A 13,490-nucleotide genomic window follows, 5' to 3' on the forward strand; every position below is an offset into this window, starting at 1 on the left:
CGCCAGCAGCCGCGGGACGCTCTCCATGGCCGCGCCGCCGCCCTCACCGCCCGCTGCGCGGGGCCCTCGGCGCCATGGCCTCGGGGACCTGCCGCCCCGCGCCGGGCGATGACGTCACTGCGCCGGCGCGGCTGACTGTCGTCACGACCCTCCCCCATTCGGAGGGGCTGCAGCTCCGCGCGCGGTGTCGCTCTGATGGCGTCACTATCGCGCGACGCGCCCGCGACCTAACCCCGCACCCCTCGGGTCTCGCTTCCTCCTCGCGCCCCTCCCTGTGCTGCCCCCTTTGCATGTGATGCCCGCAGTGGGCCGGGGGACTCCAGCCCCCGTGCCGTGCACCCGCCCCAAGGATGGAGTTAATGCAACCCCAGATAGGTTTTGATTTTTTTTGTTTTTTTAAGCAACCTAACCTTGCTGATTTCTGTTGAGTTTCTCATCTGCCATCTCACCAGGCTGCAAAAAAGACGGGCATCTCCCACCTGTTTGTGCATTTGTTTTTCCTTTGCTAGCCCTAGTGCCTTTACCTTTGCCTAGGGGGAAATTTCTTTCCTTTCTACCCCGATTCTACAAATTAGCAAAATCACTTTGAATTTTAATCTCACCCTTTGAAGGGTTTGCCACCCCTTCTGATTCAGTTTCTACCCGTCACCTCCATCCATGCATCCAGGTCATTAGCAGCCATGGTGAACCTCACCAGAGCCAGAGTATACCGTTAAACAGCCCATTTCAGACCTGCCAGTCAGGAATGGATCTATTAATATAGTTTGTAGCTATTCAGCCAGTTGTGTATCCATCTAATGTCAACCAGAAAGGTTTTTACTTGTATAGCCATTGGCAGAAGACATGTAGAAAAGATTATTGCTATTTAAAGTTGTAGTACTCTGAGTATCAAAGTCCATAACCATTAATATCAAGAAAGATTATGACTAGTCTTTTGTAGTCTTATGTATGCACTTTGTTTTCAATGTTCAATTAAACATCTAAAAAAACCTCCCTATTTAGTTGGTCTAATAAAAGATCTCACTTTTACCCAAAGAACTTTATCTGCCTGTGTCCTTAGACCAACACGGCTACAACCAACAACTCCAAAGCTTACAGAAGCTTGTCCCACTTACTTTCAATGGGGTTTAGGCTGTTTTTAGTGCTCTTGAAAAGATCACCTTAACTTCAATACTATCAAAATGAGAAAGCTATTTAACAATACAAGTAACATTAATAGATTTTCAAATATTAGCTTTATTCATGCTGCTTTATCATGATCAAATATTAATGTTCCAATTACAAAAATAAATAACTATCTTTACAATGGCTGGAACAAATTATATTGTTCTAGTAGTGATGTGCCTTATTTTAAATTGTTTCTTGCATTTAATGTTTAATGTCCTGTTCATTTTCCAGTGTCAGCCAGAGAAGTGAAGAGAGAAGAACATAAAGCCCCTGGGTTTAAAGTGCTTTTAGAAGTATTTGTGTTTCAATATGAGCTAGATATCAACTGTTTACATGATTCATAGCATTGTCAGAAGAATGATGGGTACAGCAGGGGGATTCATATAGTAAATGCCATACTTAATGGGGCATGTATTTAAAAGCAACAAGAGACACATGCCTAATTCTGTACCTAGGATTAATTCTCTGCCAAGACCAGTCAAAAAGCACTGCTCTGGTAGAGGATGGTTTCCTGTTGTGTAGGCGCCTGCTCATTAACATTCCACTGAAAACGGTAGAATGCAAGGTCAAGAGGCACATTTAACAGCACAGCAGGTGCACTCTGCCAAAACATACCTGGCATGTTTGCAAACAACAAACTAATTCCCATTTGTTGGAATTTTATTTAGCTACATTAGTCCGTATTACAGTTGCACAGGATCACTAGACTTCTTATTTTTATAAAAGAACCCTCTTTTTAAAAATGTATTGCATGTATTCTTTATGGTCAGGAAAGAGGTTGTTCTGAAAGCCCAGGAAAATGAAGTTCTATACCTATAGAATATTTGCAGCACATATAGGAGCAGTGTTTCACACTGTTGTGTTTCTAAAGGAAGATATATTAAGTCAAAGGTTGTACTTAGTCTTGACAACAGAACCAAGACATGCTACAATGGAAAATAACATGCAGTATGTAATATAATTAACACATCAATATTATCTTAGGTTGCCAAATTATCATTATTTTTAAATGACCCTGAATCCACACACAGACTTTGCTTCAGAATTAGATTTTAGTGAGGCTTTTTGATACTGTCTCCTATGCCATTCTCATTACTAAGCTAAGGAAATGCAGACTAGATGAAAGTACTGTAAGATAGATACATAATTGCTTGGATCATTGTGTTCAGTGCATAGTCATCAACATGGATCCGGGTTTTCTGTTTGCCATGGAAAAATGCAGTAATCTCATTTTAAGAAAAAACCCGATGTTCTCCTTTAAAGGAAAAAACATGGGAAACAGTGGGTTTCTCCTTACAGGGTGGCAGAGTTCCAGCCTGCAAGGGGCTGGGGGGAGGCGGGCGGTGAGGCAGGGGGTGCTGTGTGCATGTGCATGCATACACATGCACATGGCTGCCAGGCAGCCTGGAGAGCAGCTCCCACAGGTAAGTCTAGTGGCAGGGGGCAGGGGGGACATGTATTAAAGCCCTCATAATGAGGGACAGAGGGAGTCATGCAGGGCTGGGACTGCTGCTCAGCCTGGGCCATGCATGGGGCTTGAGGCCCGGGGCTGGAATACACAGCCATAGGGCCTGACTGGGAAGCGGGACAAAGCCATGGGCAACTCATCCGGGGGGTCGGGCCTGGCTCCCCGCTGCTGTATGCAATCCCAGGGAGGCCCTGGGGGGCATGTGCGTCCCAGATTTGTGCACAGGGTAGGGCAAGTGCAGGCTGCTCACTGCAGACTCAGGCTCCCTGCCCTGCTCCCAGGGCCTTTGCAGCCCAGGGGGCAAAACCCAGTGCAGCAAAGTGGGGTGTGAAAGCTCATTGTCACTGCCATAAGCCCCGCACCACCATAGCGAGGAGCCCGCTGCCCACCTGTCAGTGGTGAGGGTGGGGGTGCAGAGTTGTGCCCCTTGCTGCTGACGGGTAGGCAGGGAGCACCTCGCTGGTGGCGTAGAGCTCCCAGCAGCAGCAACGAGCCTCCCTGCCCAGCCCCATTCTGCCCTGTCATGGTGGACCTTGCCTGCTGGGTTGCAGAGGTCCCAGGGCCTCTGCAGCCTGTGGGGAGCCCAAGCCCACAGACCACATCCACTCCCCCGACAGGCTCTGCTCGGGTTGTGCCACTGTGGGGGGACCCAGGGTCCATGCCCCTTTTCACGACAGCTGCAACCTCCCATGGGCAGCATTTGGGGTTTGGGCCCTGTAGCCCTGGCAGCTGGGGGCCCCTTCCAGCAGGGTTGGGGAGCAGGGGACTCTGGGTGCAGAGTGAGGGGCATCAGTGGGGATGGGGGGCTGTGGATTGGGAGTGAGGGGCACTGGCAGGGCTAGGGGGCCGTGCCGTGGTTGGGTAGTGAGGGGTACCAGCAGGACCAGGGGGCTGTGGGTTGGGAGCGAGGGGCACTAGCAGGGCTGGGGGCTGTGGCTTTGGAGAGGGGCAATGGCATGGGCAGGGCACTGGCATACCAGGGCTTCTCAGCACCACAAAGCAGTGGGGGAGATAAACAGCTGGACCCATGTCCTGGTGAGCAAAGGGGGCCAGGGGAGCTCTTATTTGCCACATTAAAAAACCTAAAATCAAAAGCCAAAATGTACTGGTATTTAGAATTTATTATAGTGATTGAGGGTGTAGGTTGCAGCCATGTTGATCTCAGGACACAGGCAGACAAGATTTTTTAGGTGAATATGATATCTTTTGTTAGCTCAACTTAAATAGTTGGAAAAAAATTTTATAGCAAGTTTTTGTGTTTAAAAACCCTTCGTCAGGCCAAGGAAGTCTCTGCAGTTGGTGTGTGCTCTTCCTGGATAGAATAAATAGTAAAGAAGCCAGAGGCTGGGCTGGTATGCATGTAAGATCGGCAGTCAGTGAAGATGTAAACTGAGGAATCAGTAGGTGCGAGACAGGCTGGGTGGGACGGGGAGAAGGGGGATGAACGTAGCAGTTAAATAGTGGAGAGGTACCTGGGGAGTCAGATGCCAGGCAGGTTACAATGTGTCATAAATCCAATGTCTATATTGAGTCCATGATTTTTTGTATCCAGGAGGTTGATGAAGTGAAGTTCATAGGCTCCTCTCTGCAGTGAGCTGTTCTGTAAATTCCCTTTGAGGATTAGAACTGAGAGATTGGAGAGAGTGGTTTTCTTGTGAGAAATGTGCCCCCACAGGTAACTGGGTATTCTTGTCTTTGATAGATTTCTAGTGTGCATTCATTCTGGTGTGCCAAATGCCCTGATGGAAAATACGGAGAGACCAAACAAAAACCGCACACCAGAATGAATGCACACCAGATATCTATCAACTCCTCTCTTTTTAAACTTCTTCTGGGAAATAGCGAAGTAGGCAATTGGTAATCAGAAAATTAAAATAGAGTGCAATTATGTATGTGTGGGGGTTATGGGGAATGGTAACCAGGGTCAAACACTGATAACACTGTGCTTTTTGAGTAGCACCCTACTCCATGAGTAGGTTCACTAGTTTCATAGTTACTTTTTGTTATTCAGCCTTGGAAAAAATTATCTTAGAAATGCAGGCAGAAAACAAATCTGGTCACTTGCCAGAGACTGGTGCATTCCAAGAAAGCAAGGAGGTTCTACAGATGCATTCAGAAAAAAAATAACGTATTTGGCTCCTGTTACTAGCAGGCAGTGCTGGGCATTTGTTTATAATTTGCAGTAATTCAGTTATTATGCTTAGTCAGTTCAGAAACCCATTTTCTGCCTTCTCTACACTTCAGACCAAGTTTCTAGTCAGCTTCAAAACTCATGCTCAGCTTATTTCATCAGCAAACCTTCTTTGCACTCACAAATGCAAAGGCTGGGGATACAGGCCGATTTGGACATGCTCTCAAAGTGGGCCGACCAAAACCTGATGGCCTTCAATGTTTAGAAATGTAAGGTGCTGCACCTTGGTAGGAAGAACCTTCAACATGTTTACAGGCTCGGCAGTGCTACGTTCACTAGCACCAAGACCAAAAGGGACTTGGGCGTCTTGATTGACCACAAGATGAATATGAGCCACCAAACCGATGCTGTGGCTGGCAAAGCAAACCAAACTCTGGTGTGCATCCACCGATGCATCTCAAGCAAAACCAGGAAAGTCATCCTCCTGCTTTACTCGGCCCTGGTGAGACCACAGCTGGAGTACTGTGTCCAGTATTGGGCCCCCCACTTTAGGAAGGAGAAGCTTGAGAGAGTCCAGAGGAGAGCCACCCATATGATCCAAGGCCTGGAGGGAAGGCCATACGAGGAGAGGCTGAGGGACTTGGGACTCTTCAGTCTGGAGAAGTGAAGGCTCAGGGGGGACTTGGTGGCAGCCTACAATTACATAAGCGGGGTGCATCAGGACCTAGGAGAACAGCTGTTTACCAGAGCTCACAAAGGGATAACAAGGTCTAATGGCCATAAACTCCAGGAAAGCCGATCTAGACTAGACATAAGAAAAAAGTTCTTCACAGTGCGTGTCCAGGGTCTGGAACAAACTCCCCCCAGAGGTGGTGCAAGCACGTATTCTGGACTCTCCTAAAACAGGTGGATATATTTCTTGTTGGGGTCACTTGACTTCCTGCCTATGTCGAGGGGGCTGGACTCAATCTCATGAGGTCCCTTCCAGCCCCTAATGTCTATGAAATCACACAGGCCCCAATCCTGGAAACACTTAAGCACATGAGTAACTGAGAATGTGCATTAACCTTTGCATGCACTTCTTTGTCAGATCAGGCTCATAATATGGCATGCCGTTCCAACTTTTCTCCCAGTATAGATACTTCATGAGGATTTGGTTCGGCATCATAATAAAACTATACAGCTAGTTTTATTAGCTATAGCAGCCTTTTATTAGCTATAGCTATATAGCTAGTTTTATTAGCTATAGCACCCTCCTCAGTCTTCTCTTCTCCAAACTAAATAAGCCCAGTTTGCTCAGCCTCTCCTCAGAAGTCATGTGCTCCAGCCCCCACTGGCTGAAAATGTTGGGGTTTTTTAATATAAATGCCATAAAATAATCATGAATGGCTCTTGCTCTGGCTTAGCTTAATCATCTTTTTGTTTGCTTAACACATTGTTCTCTTCTTCTGTTGTGACGAAATGCATCAGATGATAGCAAAGTATCCTCAGCTGCCAGAAAAACAGTCCCTTACTACAAAGAGAAGGAAACAAAAGAGCAGTTATTAGTCCAAAGATTGTCATCCTGGAAATATCTATGCATGCACATTAAATATATGAGGAACTTTCATTGACTTCAACAGGATTACTCATAGAAACTAAGCTAAACATGTACACACATTAGCAAATTCTGAACCATGTTCAGAAGAAGGTTAACATGGACCCTGTCTTTGTCCTCTTAATTATTCTCTAAATTTATATAGTTTGGTACCACAACTATTTTTCAGTATTAGTTCTTATCGCTAAATATATAGAAATGGCTGTGCTCTGTGTTCTATGCACTCCCCCCTTCACATAGAATTTAATATTTTCTGTCTGAAATGGAAGATAAGAGATGATCTTACCAGGCATTTAGGACTTCTTCCTGCTCATATGCTATCAATTGAAACACTCCCAATGACTTAATGGTACAGGATCAAGCCCTTGTTAAGCTTATATCATTTTCAGAAACTATCTACAGTAGTAAGAAGTGGAGCCAGAACTGGATAATTACCTGAACACTGAAGCATTTTCCATTCCTGTTGAAGCTGGTGCCTTAATAGTTTTATCTCACGTACATTTTCTTGAGAAGCAGATGCATAGACTCCAAAATCATGTGTAGAAACCTTGTTTAAGGCTTTAGCCACACTTTGCACCAGTTTTATCTCTGTGTCCTATTTAAAAAGAGTGTTGTAGTGAAGCAGGCTGACTCATTTAAAACAAACTCTTGCAAAAAAGTTGGCAGGAATGAGCAACTTCGTTTTCAGATTAAATTTCTTTTTTTTTTTTTTAAGTGCTAGCAATGAAGGAGTTCTTTCAGAAGCAGATAATAAGCAAATTTATACTGAATTTCTGGAAAACGAATGTGTCCCAAATCCAAACTGTCTCTCAATTACACTCTTATGAGCAAAAAGCACTATCCCTACAGACAGAAAAGGAGTGGGAGGCAAAACAGGGCTTGTTTGTTTCACAGATCACTGTATTTTCAATCAGGGATAGTGATTTATCTTGCTTTGCTCAGTAAAGGCATTTTAAGCATTTGTTGGAATCTTTGAACAGTCTAAAGTCACTTAAAGCACACTCATTTAAAGCAGTGTCTGCGGACATTATGATATACAATGAAGAGCATACCAAATTACTTTCAATCTTCAGGAATGTACCCTTTAATCTTATGTTATTAAAAAGGGCAAGGAAGTTTTTAGTTCTTCTAAAAAGCTAAGCTCACTGCTTGCTGAGCACCAATATAAATCTGTTGTTGTCAGTCATTCCTTAGAAGCTTAGGCATTTGTCTAGGTTCTTTTCTAATCTCCCTAGGCCTAACCCTCAGACTATCAATAATTTTTCCCAACTGCATACTCCTAATTAGTGTGTACAAATGTTTTAGTATGTATATTAATGTATATTGTCAGGTTATATCAGTTTAGATGATTTCCATAACATATTAGAGTAAATTTAAAGAAAGTCTTCCAAAAATGAGTGAGCTATAGAATAAGGTATAGAATCATACAGTTGGAACGGACTTTAGGAGGTCATCTAGTCCAACCCCACAGCTCGAAGCAGGACCATCCCCAACTAGATTATTCCAGCCAGGGCTTTGTCAAGCCAGGCTTTAAAAACCTCCAAGGATGGAGATTCCACAAACTCTCTGGGTAACCCATTCCAGAGCTTCACCACCCTCCTATGAGAAAGTTTTTCCTAATATCTAACCTAAACTTTCCTTGCTGCCACTTGAGACTGTTGCTCCTTGTTCCGTTATCTGTCACCACTGAGAACAGTCTAGCTCCATCCTATTTGGAACTATCCTTCAGGTAAGTTAAAGGCTGCTATCAAATCCCTCCTTCAGTCTTCTCTTCTCCAAACTAAATAAGCCCAGTTTGCTCAGCCTCTCCTCAGAAGTCATGTGCTCCAGCCCCCACACCATTTTCATTGCTCTCCGCTGGACTCTCTCCAGTTTGTCCACATCCTTTCTATAATGTGGGATCCAAAACTGGGCACGGCATTCCAGATGTGGCCTCACCAGTGCAGAATAGAGGGGAATAATTACTTCCCTCGATCTTCTGTCAATGCTCCTACCAATACAGCCCAGTATGCTGTTAGCCTTGGCAACAAGAGCACACTGTTGACCCGTATCCAGGTTACTGTCCACTGTAACCCCCAGGTCCTTTTCTGCAGAACTAGTGCTTAGCCAGTTGGTCCTAAGCCTATAGTGGTGCATGGGATTCTTCCATCCTAAGTGCAAGACTTTGCATTTGTCTTTGTTGATCCTCATAAGATTTTTTTTGGCCCAATCCTCCCATTTGTCTAGGTCATTCTGAAACTGTATGTTGAAATCTATTTAATTGAGACCTTGATGAATGATATGTGCTTAATTGGACAATTGCCAGAAAACAGATTCCATTCAATGCATTTAAGTAATAAATACATGAGGAGACAGATATATAGGCTGAAGTTAGTCAGAAGGCAGAGTAGAGATGTTACCTTACAGCCCAAATCAGAGATGTGTAAGTTTTAGTGAGCCACATCTCCCTTCATCAAATGACAAAGTAAGCTATAGCTCATGAAAGCTTATGCATCTGAATTTGTTACTCTACAAGGTGCCCCTCTACCCTGCCTGCTGCCTAATAAATAAATGTTACATCTGCCCAATTAAATAAACACGTGGAAGACTGTAAATGGATTCATTGTAATTTATGTGCAATTTCACTCTTTTCCAGCCTTCCTTTTGTTCACTGCATCCTTCCTGCTATATAGTATTATTCACGAACAATGCGTGGCCCCTGTGGCTGGCGGGGGCACAACGGCACTGGTGGTGGCAGGAGCACGGCGGTGGTAAGCGGGGAGCTCCTGCAGATGCCTCCAGCAGTGGAGGGGGTGGTAAGCGCTGACCAGGAACCGCTAACTGCCCGCAGATGCCGCCAGCAGTGAGGGGGAGGGAGGGACGGCAAGCAGCAACCACCCACAGGCACCACTGATAGTCAGTGGCACCTTTTTGTAGGGCGCACACTGCCACGCTCAGGGGGTGCACGTGCACCTTCATGCACTCCCTACGCATTGCCAATGGTACTGTTCCTAATTGTATTTCAAATAGCATCAAATTATCTTAAGTATTTGAATGAGAGTTATGATACAAAACACTGTGGCAGATGAGCTCTATTACCTTCAGTTTTGCAAAGCAGTTATCTGTGATGGAAAGGATAAGGCTCAAGGACCAGATTCAGAAAAAAGACTTGGGCAGAATTTGGATACCTAAGTCCAAAAATGCAATCCAGAGAACCATTGTCGAGCTGTTGCATAATCACTGACACTCACTGTTGACTTTGAAGGTCCCTAGAAATCAACAACTGTGTCTCTGAACAGGCCCAGACATGCTCCAGACTTGACAAGGCTGAGCATCTTAGAGCCTAAATCCCATCAGAATCCAAACATTCTTCCATTTAAGTCTCCTGAGGGGCTCAGTATAGTAGGAGTTCTCTAACCACTCATAATGTACATCAATAGGACTGGACTCCCCACTATAGTTCTCTCATGTACAGTTGCAGCTGCCATTTTCTTTTAAAAACAGAAGAATAGGCTAGTGACTAAAATACTTAACCAGGATATTGGAGACCAAAATTCAGTTCCATCCTCTACTTGAGGGAATGTAAGCCCACAACCCTATCTCCCTGAAGAATGCCCTAGCACCCGGACCATACACTATTTTAGGGGGTAGGTCTCTCTCCCCTTCCTTTTGTAGCTGTGCCACTGCACAGGAAAAAGATCCAGATAGGCTGAGCCAGAGGGAAAGAGCCTCTACTGGGGGGGGGTGGAAGAGAAAAAGGGAGAATCCAAGGGTCAAAGCTCCCAATACTATTTTGCAGAAATTGTCAGTCCCTACCCAGAACAGCCTGGTGGTGGTGGTGCTGATGTTGGGTCATTCTCCTGGGAAGCTATAAATGTAGGTTTGAATTCCCCCAGGCAAAAGACTGAACTGAATTTGGGTCTCATTCTGTGGGTGGGTTAGGTAACTATATAACAAGGGAGGTGTTGCCACTGCCACCAATGTTTAACCAAAAAAAAAAAAAAAGAGAGAGAGAGAAAGCACACTGTTGCCATCTTTAAAGGAAACAGTGTAGGCACCTGTCTTCAGGACAAAATTCTGTGAATTGTGACTAGATGGAGAATCTAAACCTCAGAGAGAGGAAGAATTTCAGATATGCCTTTCTCAGTATTTCCTATAGCTAGCCTGGACAGCACCCTGCTGAGAGTCCTTGTTCTGGATCCTACTCTGAAGTGCACAACTTTCCTCACCATTTTACAGAATTCTAAATTCTATTCTGGGAGTAAGATGCCTAAAACGAGGTACTGAAATGACATTTCCTTGGCACTTAATTCTTTATTGAACCAATGTCCAAGGACATAGACATTTTTACCTTTACATTGGCTTCTTTTTATGTAGTTTGTTTACATTAACATTTTAATGATTTATTACTTTAAAATCAGCTAACTAAATAAAATTTAATACCCCCAGCAGAGTGTATTTTGGTGAGGATCTGATAACTAGGATGCTCAGAGTCTGCTCCTGCTCCCGCTGAAGTGAATAGTGCTTAAGTAGGGTCTCTATCAATTAAAAGGATTTTAAGATAATCAAGATTAGTGTCAATTATTACCTGAATCACTGCAAGAATTCGAGACTCTGCTAATCCTTTCAGAAGACTGGTAAGCAGAGAAATCCCATTTATACCAAGGCTCCTGTTTGGTCCAACAACTATTACAGTTAAGTCAGGTTGATAGCTGTAAGCTACGGGAAGAATGAATCCAAGTGCAGCAGAAAAGAAGTTGTTTCTTTCAGTATCCTTCACCAAAAATGGAGAACAGTTTAACATAAGCATGAAACTAAGATCCTTTTGAACATTCAACAATCTGAGATTTGTTTTTTCAAATAAAGTAGTAAGACTTCTGACTTCTCATGAAAACAGGATACTTACAGGTTCCCATATAGTGTTCCTATTTTTCATATGAATCTTTATTTCTATCAATTATGTAGCAGAATTACTCCAATTTACTTTTTACTTTACCATTCTGCCATCTCCAGAATTACTATTAGAAGCTACTGTAACTTTCTTCAAGTTGACAGAACTTTGGTTCTTAAGATGCACTGTCAGCAAAGAGAGAAACTGGACAACAAGATTTTCAAAGGCACTTGCCATTGAAAATTTTCCCCAATACTGTTCCAAAGTAACCATTATTTAAATTAATACCATTGGACAATGTAAACTGGATGAAACAGCAAATAGATGCTTTTCTTAACTCATTTAAAAATGAAGAGAATATTTTATCATATATGGTCTCCAGAAATTTAAATTTACCTCTTTCCAGTTCAGAGAAATAAAGTACTTGGAGCCAGCCTTCTCAGATGGTTTCTGACAAATATTTACCAGAAGATGTTTTCTGTAAATAAAAAAAAGTACATTGCACTACTTCATCACAATTTCTAATGACATTTTAAATAGAATTAATAAAATTAATAAAGGAAGTATTTAATTTTTTAAAAAATATCTACAATTACTACTGATTTCCCAATTCATCTCAACAGCATGAAGCTAATTATATTATGAAACATAATAATAAAAATATCAATACCAATTAAAACTAAAATCTCAGTGAAGTTGTTTTTGTGCTGTATTAAAAATGTTTTTAAAAAGTAGTCATGCCACTTTTATAAGTAAAGGCAACTGAGAAAAGGAAACAGTCTGTAGAGTTGGCCTTCAATAAAGAATTATACATTCAACTATTATTTTTTGCTTGTGCAGTTAGTTAGCGCATTTTATAACACGCAACAGGGAAGTAATCGAATTAATAACAAACAAAAAAATCTCAATAGCAAAATTAATTTAATAATTTTATTTACCTTTAGAGGACACTGAAGTCTCCCCGAGCATCATAAGAATAGTTCTGCCCCACTTTTTTAAGATGATCACCTCATTAACTGATGTTTGTCATGCTCTGATTGATCACTTACTGCTGGTTTCAACAAGTCTATGTGCTCTCAGAAACATGTATAAAGCCTTTGGGATTAAATAGCCTGAAATAACAAAAAGCCTTACCCATCTTCCACGCTGAGCTCAGTATCCATTTCCCCAACAAATATGCAGAGCACTCTACAGAACACAAACAAAAATCCATAAAGTCTGTATATTTACATAATCTGCAACTTTAAAAAAAATATGCAATTGTCCCTCAGATTGAGTAATCTGAAAATACAGCATTCCCCTGAATTTTGCCCATTAGCAATATGTAAAAAGGTTATGGGAACTCCCTATTAAAAAAACAAAAACCAAATAATCAAAAAACCTTGGAGACAGGGCAATCAAAATCTTGAAGCAGAAAAAACATTATACAGCTGTCACTTAACGAATTGAGTTTTGCCTTGATAATCTGCTTTATGGTGACATTCACCATTCCCAGCCAGCCCCATAGTTTCATAGTAACTAGGGTCAGGAAGCACCTGAACAGATCATCTAGCCTGACCCCCTGCCACAGGCAGGAATAAATGCTGCGTTCACAAGACCCCAGACAGGTGATCATCCAACCTCCTCTTGAATTTGCCCAAAGTAGGGGCGAGGACTACTTCCCTGGGAAGTTGGTTCCAGATTTTGGCCACCCTAACAGTAAAATATTGCCTTCTGATCTCTAACCTAAATCTATTCTCCATCAGCTTATTATCATTGTTCCTTGTCACCCCAGGTGGTGCTGGGGAGAAAAGGGCTCTACCTATTTGTTGTTAATCTCCCCTGATGAGTTTGTAGGCAGCCACCAGGTCCCCCCTCAGCCTCCTCTTGCTGAGGCTGAACAGGTTCAGGTCCCTCAGTCTCTCCTCGTAGGGCCTGTCCTGCTGCCCTTTCACCAAGCGGGTGGCCCTCCTCTGAACCCTCTCCAAGCTGGCCACATCCCTTTTGAAGTGTGGCGCCCAGTACTGGATGCAGTACTTCAACTGTGGCCTGACCAAAGTCACATAGAGGGGGAGTATCACTTCTCTGGACTGGCTTGAAATGCATCTTTGAATGCATGACAGGGTATGGCTGGCCTTGCTGGCTAGGTCTGGCATTGGCGGCTCATGTTCATCTTGGAGTCAATAATGACTCCAAGATCCCTTTTCGCCCCTGTGCTTTCAAGAGGGGAACTCCCCAGCCTGTATGTATGCTGTGGATTCCTTCTCCCAAGGTGCAG

General features: G+C 43.3%; 2 protein-coding genes across 5 annotated transcripts in view; both read right to left on the minus strand.

Moving 5' to 3' along the window:
* TUBGCP6 (tubulin gamma complex associated protein 6) overlaps positions 1-682 on the minus strand; it is a 27,713-nt gene extending 27,031 nt beyond the window's left edge. Inside the window, exon 1 of the mRNA XM_014524601.2 lies at positions 650-682. Coding sequence (XP_014380087.1) covers positions 650-682 — 33 coding nt within the window. The remainder of the gene's footprint in view (positions 1-649) is intronic.
* Positions 683-6,168: 5,486 nt separating this feature from the next.
* The window catches only part of HDAC10 (histone deacetylase 10), a 25,925-nt gene continuing 18,603 nt past the window's right edge, over positions 6,169-13,490 (minus strand). For all 4 annotated transcript variants that reach the window (XM_025215444.1, XM_014524714.2, XM_006016513.3 and 1 more), the window contains 5 exons: positions 12,368-12,421; positions 11,630-11,711; positions 10,931-11,116; positions 6,799-6,958; positions 6,169-6,279 (listed from right to left, as the gene is read on the minus strand). In XM_025215444.1, coding sequence (XP_025071229.1) covers positions 6,254-6,279; positions 6,799-6,958; positions 10,931-11,116; positions 11,630-11,711; positions 12,368-12,421 — 508 coding nt within the window. In that variant the 3' untranslated portion in view covers positions 6,169-6,253. The remainder of the gene's footprint in view (positions 6,280-6,798; positions 6,959-10,930; positions 11,117-11,629; positions 11,712-12,367; positions 12,422-13,490) is intronic.

Source organism: Alligator sinensis, unplaced genomic scaffold, assembly GCF_000455745.1.
Source record: "Alligator sinensis unplaced genomic scaffold, ASM45574v1 scaffold600_1, whole genome shotgun sequence".
In the NCBI taxonomy this organism is placed as follows: domain Eukaryota; kingdom Metazoa; phylum Chordata; order Crocodylia; family Alligatoridae; genus Alligator; species Alligator sinensis.